Here is an 18,785-nt window from a genome sequence, read left to right as displayed (position 1 = left end):
AGGATGAAATAGCAGCGCATTTGGAAAGCAGTGACAGGATCGGTCCAAGTCTGCATGGATTTATGAAAGGGAAATCATGCTTGACAAATCTTCTGGAATTTTTTGAGGATGTAACTAGTAGAGTGGACAAGGGAGAACCAGTGGATGTGGTGTATTTGCACTTTCAAAAGGCTTTTGACAAGGTCCTGCACAAGATTGGTGTGCAAAATCAAAGCGCATGGTATTGGGGGTAATGTACTGACGTGGATAGAGAACTGGTTGGCAGACAGGAAGCAGAGAGTCGGGATAAACGGGTCCTTTTCAGAATGGCAGGCAGTGACTAGTGGAGTGTCGCAGGGCTCAGTGCTGGGACCCCAGTTCTTTACACTATACATTAATGATTTAGATGAAGGAATTGAGTGTAATATTTCCAAGTTTGCAGATGACACTAAGCTGGGTGGCAGTGTGAGCTGTGAGGAGGATGCTCAGAGGCTGCAGGGTGACTTGGACAGGTTAGGTGAGTGGGCAAATGCATGGCAGATGCAGAATAATGTGGATAAATGTGAGGTTATCCATTTTGGGAGCAAAAACACGAAGGCAGAATATTATCTGAATGGTGACAGATTAGGAAAAGGGGAGGGGGAACGAGATCTGGATGTCATGGTTCATCATTTATTGAAAGTTGGCATTTAGGTACAGCAGGAGGTGAAGAAGGCAAATGGCATGTTGGCCTTCATAGCTAGGGGATTTGAGTATAGGAGCAGGGAGGTCTTATTGCAATTGTACAGGGCCTTGGTGAGGCCTCACCTGGAATATTGTGTTCAGTTTTAGTCTCCTAATCTGAGGAAGGGCATTCTTGCTATTGAGGGAGTGCAGTGAAGGTTCACCAGACTGATTCCAGGGATGGCTGGACTGTCATATGAGAGACTGGATCGACTGGGCCTGTATTCACTGGAGTTTAGAAGGATGAGAGGGGATCTCATAGAAACATAAAATTCTGACGCGACTGGACAGGTTAGATGCAGGAAGAATGTTCCCGATGTTGGGGAAGTCCAGAACTAGGGGACACAGTCGAAGGATAAAGGGAAAGCCATTTAGGACTGGGATGAGGAGAAACTTCTTCACTCAGAGTTGTGAACCTGTGGAATTCTCTACTGCAGAGAGTTGTTGATGCCAGTTCATTGGATATATTCAAGAGGGAGTTAGATATGGCCCTTACGGCTAAAGGGATCAAGGGGTATGGAGAGAAAGCAGGAAAGGGGTACTGAAGGAATGATTAGCCGTGATCTTATTGGATGGTGGTGCAGGCTCGAAGGGCCGAATGGCCTACTCCTCCACCTATTTTCTATGTTTCTATGTTTCCTCCGAGCCGGGACAACCGGCTTTACCCTTGAGTGAGCGCCTGAGAATGGGTAACGCTGAGAGATTTTCCTAGATTTTTTTTCTCCCTAAATTGGCCTGGGTTTTTATCGGGTTTTTGCCTCTCCCAGGAGGTCACATGGGTCCGGTTGGGGTGGAGTGTAGAATGTTTCAGTGTAAGGGGTGTCGCAGTTGTGTGAGGCGGACTGGTTGGGCCGGGTGCTCTTTGCCTTTCCGTCGTTGTTCATAGGTTTATATGTAACCTTCAGGGCTGTTGACCGAGGGCCGTGCGGCTCTTTGTCGGCCGGCGCGGACACGATGGGCTGGAATGGCCTGCTGCGCTGTAAATTTCTGTTTCTGTGGGGGCATGGGCGGGCAGTGGAGTATTAATGGGCAGTTCCAAGGCACCGGCTGCCTCTTGTGTGATCATCCAGCGCACAAGGAGGCCATTCGGCCCATCTTGACTGCACCAGCTCCGAGTTATCCAATCCCTCCCGCTCTGAAGGATACTCGACGCTCCTCGGCCATGCGATGACGTTACCAGCACGTCCACGGCAATTGTCCGATCAGAAACGCTGAACCCGTCCCCTCGTTTAGATGCCAACGGAACAACGTACGTCTAACTGCGTGTAAAACATATAGGACCGCCCCTTGGCTCATTTGCAAGATTGTTTTTTTTAGAAAAAAGAAAGACTTGCATTTATATAGCGCCTTTCATGACCACCAGACGTCTCAAAGCGCTTTACAGCCAGTGAAGTACTTTTGGAGTGTAGTAACTGTTGGAATGTGGGAAACGCGGCAGCCAATTTGCGCACAGCAAGCTCCCACACACAGCAATGTGATAATGACCCAGATCATCTGTTTTAGTGATGTTGGTTGAGGGATAAATATTGGCCCCAGGACACCGGGGAGAACTCCCCCTGCTCTTCTTCCAATAGTGGCCCCGGGATCTTTTACATCCACCCGAGAGGGCAGACGGGGCCTCGGTTTAACGTCTCATCCAAAAGACGGCCCCTCCGACAGTGCGGTGCTCCCTCAGTACTGCCCCTCCGACAGTGCGGCGCTCCCTCAGTACCGCCCCTCCGACAGTGCGGCGCTCCCTCAGTACCGCCCCTCCGACAGTGCGGCGCTCCCTCAGTACTGCCCCTCCGACAGTGCGGCGCTCCCTCAGTACTGCCCCTCCGACAGTGCGGCGCTCCCTCAGTACTGCCCCTCCGACAGTGCGGCGCTCCCCCTCCGACAGTGCGGCGCTCCCTCAGTACCGCCCCTCCGACAGTGCACCGCTCCCTCAGTACTGCCCCTCCGACAGTGCGGCGCTCCCTCAGTACCGCCCCTCCGACAGTGCGGCGCTCCCTCAGTACCGCCCCTCCGACAGTGCGGCGCTCCCTCAGTACTGCCCCTCCGACAGTGCGGCGCTCCCTCAGTACCGCCCCTCCGACAGTGCACCGCTCCCTCAGTACTGCCCCTCCGACAGTGCGGCGCTCCCTCAGTACCGCCCCTCCGACAGTGCGGCGCTCCCTCAGTACCGCCCCTCCGACAGTGCGGTGCTCCCTCAGTACTGCCCCTCCGACAGTGCGGCGCTCCCTCAGTACTGCCCATCCGACAGTGCGGCACTCCCTCAGTACTGCCCCTCCGACAGTGCGGTGCTCCCTCAGTACTGCCCCTCCGACAGTGCGGCGCTCCCTCAGTACTGCCCCTCCGACAGGGCGGCGCTCCCTCAGTACTGCCCCTCCGACAGTGCGGCGCTCCCTCAGTACTGCCCCTCCGACAGTGCGGCGCTCCCTCAGTACCGCCCCTCCGACAGTGCGGCGCTCCCTCGGCACCGCCCCTCCGACAGTGCGGTGCTCCCTCAGTACTGCCCCTCCGACAGTGCGGTGCTCCCGTGTCAGCCTAGATTGACGTGTTTCAGCCCGTGGAGTGAGGCTCGAACGCACAACCTGCTGACTACAACAGTGTCGCCTCAGTCATCGTTCGCTGCCGATTTATTAACAAATGGCCACGTGCCTGTGATCGAGTCGCACTCTTCTCATCGGGTCACTGCGTCATCTCCACCCTTGGCTTGCTGCCCGTTACAGTCAACGGCTGTGCAATCGCAGTTCCTGGCACCCACTCCCCGCGGGCACAACGGGATGTGTACAAACCATCTCCGCCTGGCAGAGATCAGTAACCAGATTTAAATCGGCGAAGAGCAAGAGGCCAGAATTGGAGGAGCGCAGCGATCTCGGAGCTTACACAGATAGGAATCCTCATCATTGGCAGTCCCTCGGAATCGAGGAAGACTTGCTTCCACTCTTAAAAATGAGTCCTTAGGTGGCTGAACAGTCTAATACGAGAACCACAGTCCCTGTCACAGGTTGTGCGTTCGAGCCCCACTCAAGGGACTGGAACACACCAATCTAGGCTGACATACAAGGGCGGTACTGAGGGAGTGCCGCACTGCACTGTCGGAGGGGCAGTACTGAGGGAGCGCCGCACTGCACTGTCGGAGGGGCAGTACTGAGGGAGCGCCGCACTGCACTGTCGGAGGGGCAGTACTGAGGGAGCGCCGCACTGTCGGAGGGGCTGTACTGAGGGAGCGCCGCACTGTCGGAGGGGCAGTACTGAGGGAGCGCCGCACTGTCGGAGGGGCAGTACTGAGGGAGCGCCACGCTGTCGGAGGGGCAGTGCTAAGGGAGCGCCACACTGTCGGAGGGACAGACAGTCGTTGAGGGTAAGGGAGGGTGGGACTGGATTGCCGCGCGCTCTTTCCGCTGCCTGCGCTTGTTTTCTGCATGTTCTTGGCGACGAGACTCGAGGTGCTCAGCGCCCTCCCGGATGCACTTCCTCTACTTAGGGCGGTCTGTGACCAGATGGACATTAAATGGTAGGACACTGAGAAGTGTAGAGGAACAAAGGGACCTTGGAGTGCAGGTCCACAGATCCCTGAAGGTAGCAGGCCTGGTAGATAAGGTGGTTAAGAAGGCACACGGAATACTTGCCTTTATTAGCTGAGGCATAGAATACAAGAACAAGGAGGTTGTGCTCGAACTGTATCAAACACTGGTTAGGCCACAGCTGGAGTACTGCGTGCAGTTCCAGTCACCACATTACAGGAAAGATGTGTTTGTACTGGAGAGGGTACAGAGGAGATTTATCAGGATGTTACACTGGAGAGGGTACAGAGGAGATTTACCAGGATGTTGCACTAGAGAGGGTACAGAGGAGATTTACCAGGATGTTGCACTAGAGAGGGTACAGAGGAGATTTACCAGGATGTTACCTGGACTGGAGAATTTTAGCGATGAGAAAAGATTGGATAGGCTGGGGTTGTTTTCTTTGGAACAGAGGAGGCTGAGGGGAGACCTGATTGAGGTGTATAAAATGATGAGGGGCCTGGATAGAGTGGATAGGACGGACCTGTTTCCCTTAGCAGAGGGGTCAACAACCAGGGGGCACAGTTTTAAAGTAACTGGGGGGAGGTTTCGAGGGGATTTGAGGGGAAATGTCTTCACCCAGAGGGTGGTGGGGGTCTGGGGTGGAACTCACTGCCTGAAAGGGTGGTAGAGGCAGAAACCCTCACCACATTTAAAAAGTACCTGGATGTGCACTTGAAGTGCCGTAACCCACAGGGCTACGGACCGAGAGCGGGAAAGTGGGATTAGGCCGGGGGGCTCTTTGTCGGCCGGCGCGGACACGATGGGCCGAATGGCGGCCTCCCCGCGATGTAAATTTTTCTAAGATTCTACCTAAAGATGGTCGAACTGGATGTCATTTTCCCAAAATAGTTTCACAGGAGGAAGGCTATTCGGCCATCTTGGGTTGTCCAGCTCCAGACTGCCGATACCGCGCGCTTTTCTTGTGCGCTGGAGGGTCGTCCTGTGTGCGCGCGGGTGGTGCTACTGTGGCTATGTCCGCTAACGGTGATTTCTCCCCCACCCTCCTTTCCTTCCCATAGATTTTGATGAATAATCCCTTGTTTGCTGGCAACACACAGCTGCAGGATCAGCTCAGACTCCAGATGCCCATCTTCTTGCAGCAGGTAAAGCCGATCGTGGCCAAACGCTCCGTGGTTGCTCATCCAGCCGCGTCCTTCGCTCCTTGGGGAGCGCGCCCCGCCCTCTGCAATTTCTTGCCCACCGACTGCAAGGGCTCTGGGTCACACAATCTCTGTCCAACACTGCTCCGAATTCAACACCGATTTTACAGGCTTGCTCAGAGGGAGTCAGGATTAAGGGAAGGAACGTTATCCTGGTCTCGGGTTGGGACACATGCAGCGTTACTCTGTATCTGACCCCGTGCTGTACCTGCCCTGGGAGTGTTTGATGGGACAGTGTGGAGGGAGCTTTACTCTGTATCTAACCCCGTGCTGTACCTGTCCTGGGAGTGTTTGATGGGACAGTGTAGAGGGAGCTTTACTCTGTATCTAACCCCCTGTACCTGCCCTGGGAGTGTTTGATGGGACAGTGTGGAGGGAGCTTTACTCTGTATCTAACCCCCTGTACCTGCCCTGGGAGTGTTTGATGGGACAGTGTGGAGGGAGCTTTACTCTGTATCTAACCCCGTGCTGTACCTGCCCTGGGAGTGTTTGATGGGACAGTGTAGAGGGAGCTTTACTCTGTATCTAACCCCCTGTACCTGCCCTGGGAGTGTTTGATGGGACAGTGTGGAGGGAGCTTTACTCTGTATCTAACCCGTGCTGTACCTGTCCTGGGAGTGTTTGATGGGACAGTGTAGAGGGAGCTTTACTCTGTATCTAACCCCGTGCTGTACCTGCCCTTGTGCAATGCCAAGGGTATTTCACTCGGTACCACACACTGCTGGGTGAGGTGTCATGGGGTTTAATGCAGACTCTGAATTGGAAAGTTTGATTCTGCAGCGCAAGCAATTGAAAAATAAATGTTTATGGTGGGGGTGCGGGGGGCTTCCCCTGTGCTCTGAGGGTGGGGCGGGGAGGGAAGGGCGATTCCCCCTGTGCTCAGAGGGGGACATGTGTGGGTGGGGGGGAGGAGTGGGGGCGTTGGCCCTGCTGCTGTCCAGTATGAGATTCCTTTCCATGAGGGAGCTGCTGGCTCTGCTCCTGCTGATCCCTCATGCTGTCTGGTCTGCTGTTGTGGTGACTGCTTCCAAGTAACAGGCACATAAACCTCTGGGCAACACGTGTAGCTCATCCTCGTGGTGGGGGAGAGACAGTAAGTGAATGAACTCTAAACTCTGGGCACGGAGGGATGGGACGCTTCCGAGTGAGCAAGCGGGCGAATGGGTTTGGGTCAGTACGCGGGTTATGGGGAGATTTATTCGCGGTGTTCAAACTCCTGACGGAGTGTTGATGGAGTAGAGGGGGAATAACTCTTTTCGCGGGCTATGATCGGGAACGCGCTGCCTGAAAGGGCGGTGGGAGCAGATTCAATCGTGACTTTCGAACGGGGGAATTGGGTAAATGCTGGGCGGGGAGAAATGTGCCGGGCTGTGGGGAAAGAGCAGGGGGGGGGAGTGGGACTGATTGGATCGCTCTGTCACAGAACCGGCACAACACGGGCTCGGTGCGCCCAATGGCCGTCTTCGGCGCTGCGAGATTCTGTGTCGGCCCCAGGCGGGACTACACACTGGGTTCACCAAGATGTGGGGACCTCCAAGTGCTCCCCTCCGTCTACTCTCGTGACCGTCTTGACACGAGCAACGTCTGAGGCCGAACGGCCACCTGCTGTGCCGTTGTGATTCTCTCGACGCAGCGGCCACAATCAAAGTGGGGTTTTGTTGTCTTCCAGATGCAGAATCCTGACGTGCTGTCGGTGATGGCCAACCCCCGGGCCATGCAGGCCCTGCTCCAGATCCAGCAGGGGCTGCAGACACTGCAGAACGAGGCACCGGGACTCCTGCCGGGGTAAGGCTCACCGAATCAGAGAAACAGTTACAGCGCCGAAGGAGGCCATTTCGGCCCATCGTGTTCCGCGCCGGCCGACCAAGAGCCCCCCAGCCCAATCCCACTTTCCCGCTCTCTGTCCGTAGCCCTGCACTTCAAGCGCACATCCACTTTTTAAATGTGGTGAGGGTTTCTGCCTCTACCACCCTTTCAGGCACTGAGTTCCACCCCAGACCCCCACCACCCTCTGGGTGAAGACATTTCCCCTCAAATCCCCTCTAAACCTCCCCCCAATTACTTTAAATCTACGTCCCCTGTTTACTGACCTGCTAAGAGAAATAGGTCTGTTCTATCCAGGCCCCCCATAATTTTATACACATCAATCAGGTCTCCCCTCAGCCTCCTCTGTTCCAACGAAAACAACCCCAGCCTATCCAATTTTTCCTCATCGCCAAAATTCTCCAGTCCAGGCAACATCCTGGTAAATCTCCTCGGTACCCTCTCCAGTGCAATCACATCTTTCCTGTAATGTGGTGACCAGAAACATAGAAAATAGGTGCAGGAGTAGGCCATTGGGCCCTTCGAGCCTGCACCACCATTCAATATGATCATGGCTGATCATGCAACTTCAGTACCCCATTCCTGCTTTCTCTCCATACCCCTTGATCCCTTTAGCTGTAAGGGCCACATCTAACTCCCTTTTGAATATATCTAGTGAACTGGCCTCAACAACTTTCTGTGGCAGAGAATTCCACAGGTTAATTCTCTGAGTGAAGAAGTTTTTCCTCATCTCGGTCCTAAATGGCCTACCCCTTATCCTTAGACTGTGACCCCTGGTTCTGGACTTCCCCATCATCGGGAACATTCTTCCTGCATCTAACCTGTCCAATCCCGTCAGAATTTTATATGGTTCTATGAGATCCCCTCTCATTCTTCTAAATTCCAGTGAATATAAGCCTAGTCGATCCAATTTTTCTTCATATGTCAGTCCTGCCACCCCAGGAATCAGTCTGGTGAACCTTCGCTGCACCCCCTCAATAGCAAGAATGTCCTTCCTCAGATTAGGAGACCACAACTGTACACAATATTCCAGGTGAGGCCTCACCAAGGCCCTGTACAACTGCAGTAAGACCTCCCTGCCCCTGTACTCAAATCCTCTCGCTATGAAGGCCAACATGCCATTTGCCGCCTTCACTGCCTGCTGTACCTGCATGCCAACTTTCAATGGCTGATGTACCATGACACCCAGGTCTCGTTGCACCTCCCCTTTTCCTAATCTGTCACCATTCAGATAATCTGCCTTCCTGTTTTAGCCACCAAATTGGATAACCTCACATTTATCCACATTATACTGCATCTGCCATGCATTTGCCCACTCACCTAACCTGTCCAAGTCACCCTGCAGCCTCTTAGCATCCTCCTCACAGCTCACACTGCCACCCAGCTTAGTATCATCTGCAAACTTGGAGATATTACATTCAATTCCTTCATCCAAATCATTAATGTATATTGTAAATAGCTGGGGTCCCAGCACTGAACCTTGCGGTACCCCACTAGTCACTGCCTGCCATTCTGAAAGAACCCGCTTATTCCTACTCTTTGCTTCCTGTCTGCCAACCAGTTCTCTATCTATGTCAATACATTACCCCCAATACCATGAGCTTTAATTTTGCACACTAATCTCCTGTGTGGGACCTTGTCAAAATCCTTTTGAAAGTCCAAATACACCACATCCACTGGTTCTCCCTTGTCCACTCTACTAGTTACATCCTCAAAAATATTTACGCGCAGTACTCCAGCTGTGGCCTAACGTGTTTTATACAGTTCGAGCATAACCTCCCTGCTCTTGCATTCTGTGCCTCGGCCAATAAAGGCAAGTATTCCGTATGCCGTCTTAACCACCTTGTCTACCCGGCCTGCTACCTTCAGGGATCTGTGGACCTCCACTCCAGGGTTCCTTTGTTCCTCTACACTTCTCAGTGTCCTACCATTTAATGTGTATTCCCTTGCCTTGTTAGCCCTCCCCAAATGCATTACCTCACACTTCTCCGGATTGAATTCCATTTATTCACTTTTCCTCCCAGCGACCGTTGCAAATCAGGCACCAGCTCCCTGCCCTCCTGCACTGTCGTTGCTGGAGTCGGTTCCAGGCTATTTCCCGCACTCTGGATTGACCTCAAATGCAGGCTATGGAGCTGTGGTGTGTTATAACTGTGTCCCAGCCTGCACCCGACTGGCTGATTCCCCATCTTTTTCTTTCTATTCCCCTTTGCCCATCGGCATCAGTTGTAGAAACCTCTCCCCTCCATGCGCGATGGAACAGGTGTGGGCGGGGGGAGGGAGTGGGGGGGGGGAGTGGGGAGAGTGGGGCGAGGGGCGGGGGGGAGAGTGGGACGAGGGGCGGGGGGGAGAGTGGGACGAGGGGCGGGGGGGAGAGTGGGACGAGGGGCGGGGGGGAGAGTGGGACGAGGGGCGGGGGGGAGAGTGGGACGAGGGGCGGGGGGGAGAGTGGGACGAGGGGCGGGGGGGAGAGTGGGACGAGGGGCGGGGGGGAGAGTGGGACGAGGGGCGGGGGGGGAGAGTGGGACGAGGGGCGGGGGGAGAGTGGGACGAGGGGCGGGGGGGAGAGTGGGGCGAGGGGCGGGGGGGCGAGGGGCGGGGGGGAGAGTGGGACGAGGGGCGGGGGGGAGAGTGGGGCGAGGGGCGGGGGGAGAGTGGGGCGGGGGGAGAGTGGGGCGAGGGGCGGGGGGGCGAGGGGCGGGGGGAGAGAGTGGGGCGAGGGGCGGGGGGAGAGAGTGGGGCGAGGGGCGGGGGGAGAGAGTGGGGCGAGGGGCGGGGGGAGAGTGGGGCGTGGGGCGGGGGGGGAGAGTGGGGCGAGGGGCGGGGGGGAGAGTGGGGCGTGGGGCGGGGGGGAGAGTGGGGCGAGGGGCGGGGGGAGAGTGGGGCGGGGGGGGAAGAGTGGGGCGGGGGGGGGAGAGAGGGGCGGGGGGGAGAGAGGGGCGGGGGGGGAGAGTGGGGCGAGGGGCGGGGGGGAGAGAGGGGCGGGGGGGAGAGGCGGGGGGGGGGGAGGGAGGGGGGGAGGAGAGTGGGGCGGGGGGGGGAGGAGAGTGGGGCGGGGGAGAGAGTGGGGCGAGGGGCGGGGGAGAGAGTGGGGCGAGGGAGAGAGGGGCGAGGGGCGGGGGGGGAGAGTGGGGCGAGCGACGGGGGGGGAGTGGGGCGAGGGACGGGGGGAGTGGGGCGGGGAGGGTAGGGAGAAGGGGTGGCGGGGCGGGGGGGGGGAGACTGGAGAGAGGGGCGGGGGAGAGAGAGAGTGGGGAGAACAACACCAGAAGCAGGAGTCGGCCATTCGGGCCCTCGAGCCTGCTCCGCCATTTAATACGATCCTGGCTGATCCGATCATGGACTCAGCTCCACTTCCCTGCCCGTTCTCCATAACCCTTCACTCCCTTATCGCTCAAAAATCTGTCTATCACCACCTTAAATATATTCAATGTCCCAGCCTCCACAGCTCTCTGGGGCAGAGAATTCCACAGATTTACAACCCTCAGAGAAGAAATTCCTTCTCATCTCAGTTTTAAATGTGTGATCCCTTATTCTGAGACTATGTGCCCCCTAGTTCTAGATTCCCCCACGGGGGGAAACATCCTCTCTGGATCTACCCTGTCCAGCCCCCTCAGAATCTTATACTTTTCAATAAGATCACCTCTCATTCTTCTAAACCCCAATGAGTAGAGGCCCAACCTTCTCAGCGTTTGAGAAGGTCTGTGTTCGAGTGGGATGAGGGGGGGAGCGCGGCGGAGGTATGAGGAGGGTGGGGTAGCGGGGGATTGTGTGTTGGGTGGGGAGAGGGGGGATTGTGAGATGAGGGCTGGGTGGGGTGGGAAGGTGGAATATGTTTTGGGCGAGGGAATGGAATGGGTTGTGGGGGGGGGGACTGGGTTGAGGGGAGGAGGGGGGGACTGGGTTGAGGGGAGGAGGGGGGTTACTGGGTTGAGGGGAGGAGGGGGGTTACTGGGTTGAGGGGAGGAGGGGGGGACTGGGTTGAGGGGAGGAGGATGGGGGGACTGGGTTGCGGGGAGGAGGATGGGGGGACTGGGTTGAGGGGAGGAGGGGGGTTACTGGGTTGAGGGGAGGAGGGGGGTTACTGGGTTGAGGGGAGGAGGGGGGTTACTGGGTTGAGGGGAGGAGGGGGGGACTGGGTTGAGGGGAGGAGGGGGGGACTGGGTTGAGGGGAGGAGGATGGGGGGGGACTGGGTTGAGGGGAGGAGGATGGGGGGGGACTGGGTTGAGGGGAGGAGGATGGGGGGGGACTGGGTTGAGGGGAGGAGGGGGGTTACTGGGTTGAGGGGAGGAGGATGGGGGGGGACTGGGTTGAGGGGAGGAGGATGGGGGGGGACTGGGTTGAGGGGAGGAGGATGGGGGGACTGGGTTGAGGGGAGGAGGGGGGTTACTGGGTTGAGGGGAGGAGGGGGGGACTGGGTTGAGGGGAGGAGGGGGGGACTGGGTTGAGGGGAGGAGGATGGGGGGGGACTGGGTTGAGGGGAGGAGGATGGGGGGGGACTGGGTTGAGGGGAGGAGGATGGGGGGGGACTGGGTTGAGGGGAGGAGGGGGGTTACTGGGTTGAGGGGAGGAGGATGGGGGGGGACTGGGTTGAGGGGAGGAGGATGGGGGGGGACTGGGTTGAGGGGAGGAGGATGGGGGGGGGACTGGGTTGAGGGGAGGAGGATGGGGGGGGACTGGGTTGAGGGGAGGAGGATGGGGGGACTGGGTTGAGGGGAGGAGGATGGGGGGGGACTGGGTTGAGGGGAGGAGGATGGGGGGGGACTGGGTTGAGGGGAGGAGGATGGGGGGGGACTGGGTTGAGGGGAGGAGGATGGGGGGGGACTGGGTTGAGGGGAGGAGGATGGGGGGGGACTGGGTTGAGGGGAGGAGGATGGGGGGGGACTGGGTTGAGGGGAGGAGGATGGGGGGGGACTGGGTTGAGGGGAGGAGGATGGGGGGGGACTGGGTTGAGGGGAGGAGGAGGAAGGGGGGACTGGGTTGAGGGGAGGAGGAAGGGGGGGACTGGGTTGAGGGGAGGAGGAGGGGGGACTGGGTTGAGGGGAGGAGGGGGGACTGGGTTGAGGGGAGGAGGGGGGACTGGGTTGAGGGGAGGAGGGGGGACTGGGTTGAGGGGAGGAGGGGGGGGACTGGGTTGAGGGGAGGAGGAGGGGGGGGACTGGGTTGAGGGGAGGAGGAGGGGGGACTGGGTTGAGGGGAGGAGGAGAGGGGACTGGGTTGAGGGGAGGAGGAGGGGGGACTGGGTTGAGGGGAGGAGGAGGGGGTCTGGGTTGAGGGGAGGAGGAGAGGGGACTGGGTTGAGGGGAGGAGGAGGAGGGACTGGGTTGAGGGGAGGAGGGGGGGACTGGGTTGAGGAGGGGGGGGACTGGGTTGAGGGGAGGAGGAGGGGGACTGGGTTGAGGGGAGGAGGGGGGGGACTGGGTTGAGGGGAGGAGGGGGGGGACTGGGTTGAGGGGAGGAGGGGGGGGACTGGGTTGAGGGGAGGAGGGGGGGGACTGGGTTGAGGGGAGGAGGGGGGGGACTGGGTTGAGGGGAGGAGGGGGGGGACTGGGTTGAGGGGAGGAGGGGGGGGACTGGGTTGAGGGGAGGAGGGGGGGGACTGGGTTGAGGGGAGGAGGGGGGGGACTGGGTTGAGGGGAGGAGGGGGGGGACTGGGTTGAGGGGAGGAGGGGGGGGACTGGGTTGAGGGGAGGAGGGGGGGGACTGGGTTGAGGGGAGGAGGAGGGGGGGACTGGGTTGAGGGGAGGAGGGGGGGGACTGGGTTGAGGGGAGGAGGGGGGGACTGGGTTGAGGGGAGGAGGGGGGGGGACTGGGTTGAGGGGAGGAGGGGGGGGACTGGGTTGAGGGGAGGAGGGGGGGGACTGGGTTGAGGGGTGGGACTGGGTCGGTGGGCTGCGAGGGGGGGAGGTGGGGGGGGGGGAGACTGATGTCCCTCCCGCCCCGTTGCCGTGTGCGGACGAACGGGCGCTGGAACAGCCTGCGGTAAACGCTGAGTGTTGTGGTCTCTGTTTCCCAGCTTCAGCCCCGGAGCCTCCGGCGCCCCTGGTTCTGTCGGCGTGCCGGCCAGCGAATCCACGCCCACCACAACGGCGCCCGGCCCCGCCACCACCACCACCACGACGCCCGGCAGCGCCAACGCCGGTCCGGAGAGCCCGGCCCCCACGATCCCTGGGGCTGGCAGCGGCAACCCGCAGCAGCAGCTGATGCAGCAGATGTTACAGATGTTAGCCGGGGCCAATACTCAAGTAAGGAGCCAGCGGGCGTGGCTGAAAGCCAGAGCGACTTCTCCCACAATACCGCGGCGGGCGATGTAACGGGTCAGCGTGTGACAGTGCGTCCGCGAACGTTGCAGGTCACAATTATCTCCAGACTGCACACAACTGCGGTCCGTGTAACCCACACCACTTGCATTTCCGACGCACTTTTCCCCCATCTCGGGACGGCCCCAAGCGCTGCACAGCCAATGAAATCCTGTGTGAAGTCTGTAGGAAATGCTGCAGCCAATTTGCGCCCAGCAAAAATGTGTTAATGACCCCAGATCATCTGGGGTTTTTTTGTGATGTTTCGTTGAAGGGATAAATCTTGGCCCCAGGACACCGGATTTAATTCCAGCCCCGGCCCTCTTCCAATAGCGGCTGTCAGATCTTTTACGTCCGCCTAAGAGAGCAGACGCAGCCTCGGTTTAACGTCTCATCCTGAAAGACGGCGCGGCGCTCCCTCAGTACCGCCCCTCCGACAGTGCGGCACTCCCTCAGTACCGCCCCTCCGACAGTGCGGCGCTCCCTCAGTACTGCCCCTCCGACAGCGCAGTACGGCGCTCCCTCAGTACTGCCCCTCCGACAGTGCGGCGCTCCCTCAGTACTGCCCCTCCGACAGTGCGGCACTCCCTCAGTACCGCCCCTCCGACAGTGCGGCGCTCCCTCAGTACTGCCCCTCCGACAGTGCGGCACTCCCTCAGTACTGCCCCTCCGACAGTGCGGCGCTCCCTCAGTACCGCCCCTTCGACAGTGCAGTGCTCCCTCAGTACCGCCCCTCCGACAGTGCGGCGCTCCCTCGGTACCGCCCCTCCGACAGTGCGGCGCTCCCTCAGTACCGCCCCTCCGACAGTGCGGCGCTCCCTCAGTACCGCCCCTTCGACAGTGCAGTGCTCCCTCAGTACCGCCCCTCCGACAGTGCGGCGCTCCCTCGGTACCGCCCCTCCGACAGTGCGGCACTCCCTCAGTACCGCCCCTCCGACAGTGCGGCGCTCCCTCAGTACCGCCCCTCCGACAGTGCGGCGCTCCCTCAGTACCGCCCCTCCGACAGTGCGGCACTCCCTCAGTACTGCCCCTCCGACAGTGCGGCGCTCCCTCAGTACTGCCCCTCCGACAGTGCGGCGCTCCCTCGGTACCGCCCCTCCGACAGTGCGGCGCTCCCTCAGTACTGCCCCTCCGACAGTGCGGGGCTCCCTCAGTACCGCCCCTCCGACAGTGCGGCGCTCCCTCAGTACTGCCTCTCCGACAGTGCGGCGCTCCCTCAGTACTGCCTCTCCGACAGTGCAGCGCTCCCTCGGTACGGCCCCTCCGACAGTGCGGCACTCCCTCAGTACAGCCCCTCCGACAGTGCGGCGCTCCCTCAGTACGGCCTCTCCGACAGTGCGGCGCTCCCTCAGTACGGCCCCTCCGACAGTGCGGCGCTCCCTCAGTACCGCCTCTCCGACAGTGCGGCGCTCCCTCGGTTCCGCCCCTCCGGTGCTCCCTCGGTGCTGCCCCTCCGGCGCTCGCTCGGTTCCGGCGCTCCCTCAGTACGGCCCCTCCGACAGTGCGGCGCTCCCTCAGTACGGCCCCTCCGACAGTGCGGCGCTCCCTCAGTACCGCCTCTCCGACAGTCTGGCGCTCCCTCGGTTCCGCCCCTCCGGTGCTCCCTCGGTGCTGCCCATCCGGCGCTCCCTCGGTTCCGGCGCTCCCTCGGTGCCGCCCCTCCGACAGTGCCCACTGAGCCACGGCTGACACTCGAATAATGCTGACTGTGTGTGTGTGTGTGTGTGTGTGTGTGTGACCTCCCAGTAAAGCGAGACCCCGTGACTGACTGACTGCGTCTCCCTCCTCTCGCAGGTACAGAACCCCGAAGTGCGATTTCAGCAGCAGTTGGAGCAGCTCAGTGCGATGGGTTTCATCAACCGGGAGGCCAACCTTCAGGCGCTCATAGCCACCGGAGGCGACATAAACGCTGCTATCGAGAGACTCTTGGGCTCACAGCCCTCTTAAAACACGGGGAGGCACAGGGAGGCCGGAGAGCGACACCCTCGTCTCTGGCGTTCTCATCATTTATTTTATTCCGCAGCGGGAGAGCGGGCTTCTCAGAAGGAAAGTAAACTGACATTTTAAGTCAAAGTGATTTAACACACGCACACCCCACACACACACACACACACACACACACACACGCTTGTTCGAACTCATCTCCACCCTTTCCAGTACGTATCGTCCAGTGCTTAATTGAGGAAACAAAAACACAAAGCAAATCTGTCCGGTTGAATTGTAAAGTTGGAAAAACACACACTTGCTATACAGCATTGATGGCCTGTTTTACCCCCCCCCCCCTTCCCTGCCACCCACTTTGCTTCTGTGTTCTGTATTTGCTACCAGAGCCTGGATCCAGTGGTTTAAAAACAAACAAATGTGAACATAACATAAAAGAGTAACATTGCTAATGCCTTGACTCTCTCTCTCCTCATTTTAAAACTGTGCCCCAATCCCACTCCCTCACCCTCTTTGCCCCCGCACCTTACTAACTGTGCCCCTCGCTTGCATTCCACCGTCTGGTCGAAAGGTTGAGCATTGGTGTTTAGAAGACTCGAGCGGTGATGTTATTGCAAAAGGGGCTGGAGTATAAAAGCAGGGAAGTCCTGCTGCAACTGTTGGCGAGACCACACCTGGAGTACTGCGTGCAGGGCTGCCACAGGGATCAGTGCTGGGGCCTCAGCTATTTACAAATCTGTATTAATGACTTGGATGAAGGGACCGAGTGTACTGTAGCCAAGTTTGCTGATGATACAAAGATGGGTGGGAAAGCAAGTTGTGAGGAGGACACATAGAATCTGCAAAAGGATATAGACAGGCTCAGTGAGTGGGAAAAAATTTGGCAGATGCAGTATAATGTGAATAAATGTGAGGTTATCCACTTTGGTGGCAAAAACAGGAAGGCAAAATATTATCTGGATGGTGACAGATTAGGAAAAGGGGAGGTGCAACGAGACCTGGGTGTCATGGTACATCAGTCATTGAAAGTTGGCATGCAGGTACAGCAGGCGGTGAAGAAGGCAAATGGCATGTTGGCCTTCATAGCGAGAGGATTTGAGTATAGGAGCAGGGAGGTCTTACTGCAGTTGTACAGGGACTTGGTGAGACCTCATCTGGAATATTGTGTACAGTTTTGGTCTCCTAATCTGAGGAAGGACATTCTTGCTATTGAGGGAGTGCAGCAAAGGTTCACCAGACTGATTCCCGGGATGGCAGGACTGACATATGAAGAAAGACTGGGATCGACTGGGCTTATATTCATTGGAATTTCAAAGAATGAGAGGGGATCTCATAGAAACATGTAAAATTCTGACGGGATTGGACAGGTTAGATGCAGGAAGAATGTTCCCGATGTTGGGGAAGTCCAGAACCAGGGGTCACAGTCTAAGGATAAGGGGTAAGCCATTTAGGACCGAGATGAGGAGAAACTTCTTCACTCAGAGAATTGTGAACCTGTGGAATTCTCTACCACAGAAAGTTGTTGATGCCAGTTCGTTAGATATATTCAAAAGGGAGTTAGATGTGGCCCTTACAGCTAAAGGGATCAAGGGGTATGGAGAGAAAGCAGGAATGGGGTACTGAAGTTGCATGATCAGCCATGATCATGTTGAATGGTGGTGCAGGCTCGAAGGGCTGAATGGCCTACTCCTGCACCTATATTCTGTGTTTCTATGTTGGTGAGACCACACCTGGAGTACTGTGTGCAGGGGTGCCACAGGGATCAGTGCTGGGGCCTCAGCTATTTACAATTTCTATTAATGACTTGGATGAAGGGACCGAGTGTACTGTAGCCAAGTTTGCTGATGATACAAAGATGGGTGGGAAAGCAAGTGGTGAGGAGGACACAAAGAATCTGCAAAGGGATATAGACAGGCTCAGTGAGTGTCAAAAATGTAGGAAAGTGTGAGGTTTTCCACTTCGGCAGGAAAAGTTTATTAAAAAAAAAGAAAATTATTATTTAAATGGAGAGAGATTACAAAATGATGCAGTACAGAGTGACCTGGGGGTCCTTGTGCATGAAACACAGTTAGTATGCAAGGACAGCAAGTGATCAGGAAGGCCAATGGAATGTTGGCCTTTATTGCAAAGGGGGATAGAGTATAAAAGCAGGGAAGTCCTGCTACAACTGTACAGGGTATTAGTGAGGCCACACCTGGAGTACTGCATACAGTTTTGGTCTCTGTATTTAAGGAGGGATATACTTGCATTGGACGCAGTTCAGAGAAGGTTCACTCGGTTGATTCCGGAGATGAAGGGGTTGTCTTATGAGGAAAGGTTGAGCAGGTTGGGCCTCTACTCATTGGAGTTTAGAAGAATGAGAGGTGATCTTATTGAAACGTCTAAGATTCTGAGGGGGCTGGACAGGGTAGATGCAGAGAGGATGTTTCCCCTCGTGGGGGAATCTAGAACTAGGGGCATAGTTTCAGAATAAGGGGCCGCCCATTTAAAACGGAGATGAGGAGGAATTTCTTCTCTCTGAGGGTGGTGAATCTGTGGAATTCTCTGCCCCAGAGAGCTGTGGAGGCTGGGTCATTGAATGTATTTAAGGTGGAGATTTTTGAATGATAAGGGAGTGAAGGGTTATGGGGAGCGGGCAGGGAAGTGGAGTTGAGGCCAAGGTCGGATCAGCCATGATCGTATTAAATGGCGAAGCAGGCTCGAGGGGCCGAATGGCCGACTCTTATTTGTTGTGTCTGATCCGATTGCGTGGAACCCCCGTGGGTATCAGCCAGGTTTTGACGACTGATATTTCTCTCCTGTATTGACGGGCTGGGACTGTGGCTATCTCGATTGAGGGTTTTCACCCCCGTGTGTTTGGCGGGGGGGGGGGGAGCGCGCGGGTGTGCGCGTTTAACTCCCCCCTAATTATCAAAAAGGCTCTTGTTTATACTTCAATCGATGTATATTTTCTGTCTTGCCAACATTCCTGGTGCTCGTTTACGTCGGAACAGGAAGAGGCCACTTGGCTCCATATCCCTCCATACCAAGAATCTGCCTATCTCCGTTTTGAAAATTTCCAATTGACCCCCGGCCTCAACAGCTTTTTGGGGGAGAGTTCCAAATTCCCACGGCCCTTTGTGTGAAGAAGTGCTTCCTGACATCACCCCACAACAGCCTGGCTCCCGTTTCTCTCTCTATCCACCCCATCAAATCCTTTAATTATCTTAAACACTTCTATTAGATCACCACTATTAGTTACTCAAGGCAAGTCTATGCAACCTGAAAAGTATAATAGTCAGTGCAGATACCAAAAGGAGCGATCGTG

The 18,785-nt window shown here is 57.3% G+C and overlaps 1 protein-coding gene across 1 annotated transcript in view; it reads left to right on the top strand.

The window, feature by feature from the left end:
* ubqln4 (ubiquilin 4) overlaps positions 1–15,930 on the top strand; it is a 70,477-nt gene extending 54,547 nt beyond the window's left edge. The window contains exons 8-11 of the mRNA XM_070868682.1: positions 5,273–5,356; positions 7,083–7,198; positions 13,255–13,483; positions 15,332–15,930. Of these exons, the coding sequence (XP_070724783.1) occupies positions 5,273–5,356; positions 7,083–7,198; positions 13,255–13,483; positions 15,332–15,484 (582 nt within the window). The 3' untranslated portion in view covers positions 15,485–15,930. The remainder of the gene's footprint in view (positions 1–5,272; positions 5,357–7,082; positions 7,199–13,254; positions 13,484–15,331) is intronic.
* The last annotated feature ends 2,855 nt before the right edge of the window (positions 15,931–18,785 follow it).

Source organism: Pristiophorus japonicus, chromosome 30 (assembly GCF_044704955.1).
Source record: "Pristiophorus japonicus isolate sPriJap1 chromosome 30, sPriJap1.hap1, whole genome shotgun sequence".
NCBI classification, from domain to species: Eukaryota; Metazoa; Chordata; class Chondrichthyes; family Pristiophoridae; genus Pristiophorus; species Pristiophorus japonicus.
The sequence above is the reverse complement of the archived record's forward strand: the minus strand, read 5'-3'. Positions and strand labels throughout refer to the sequence as shown.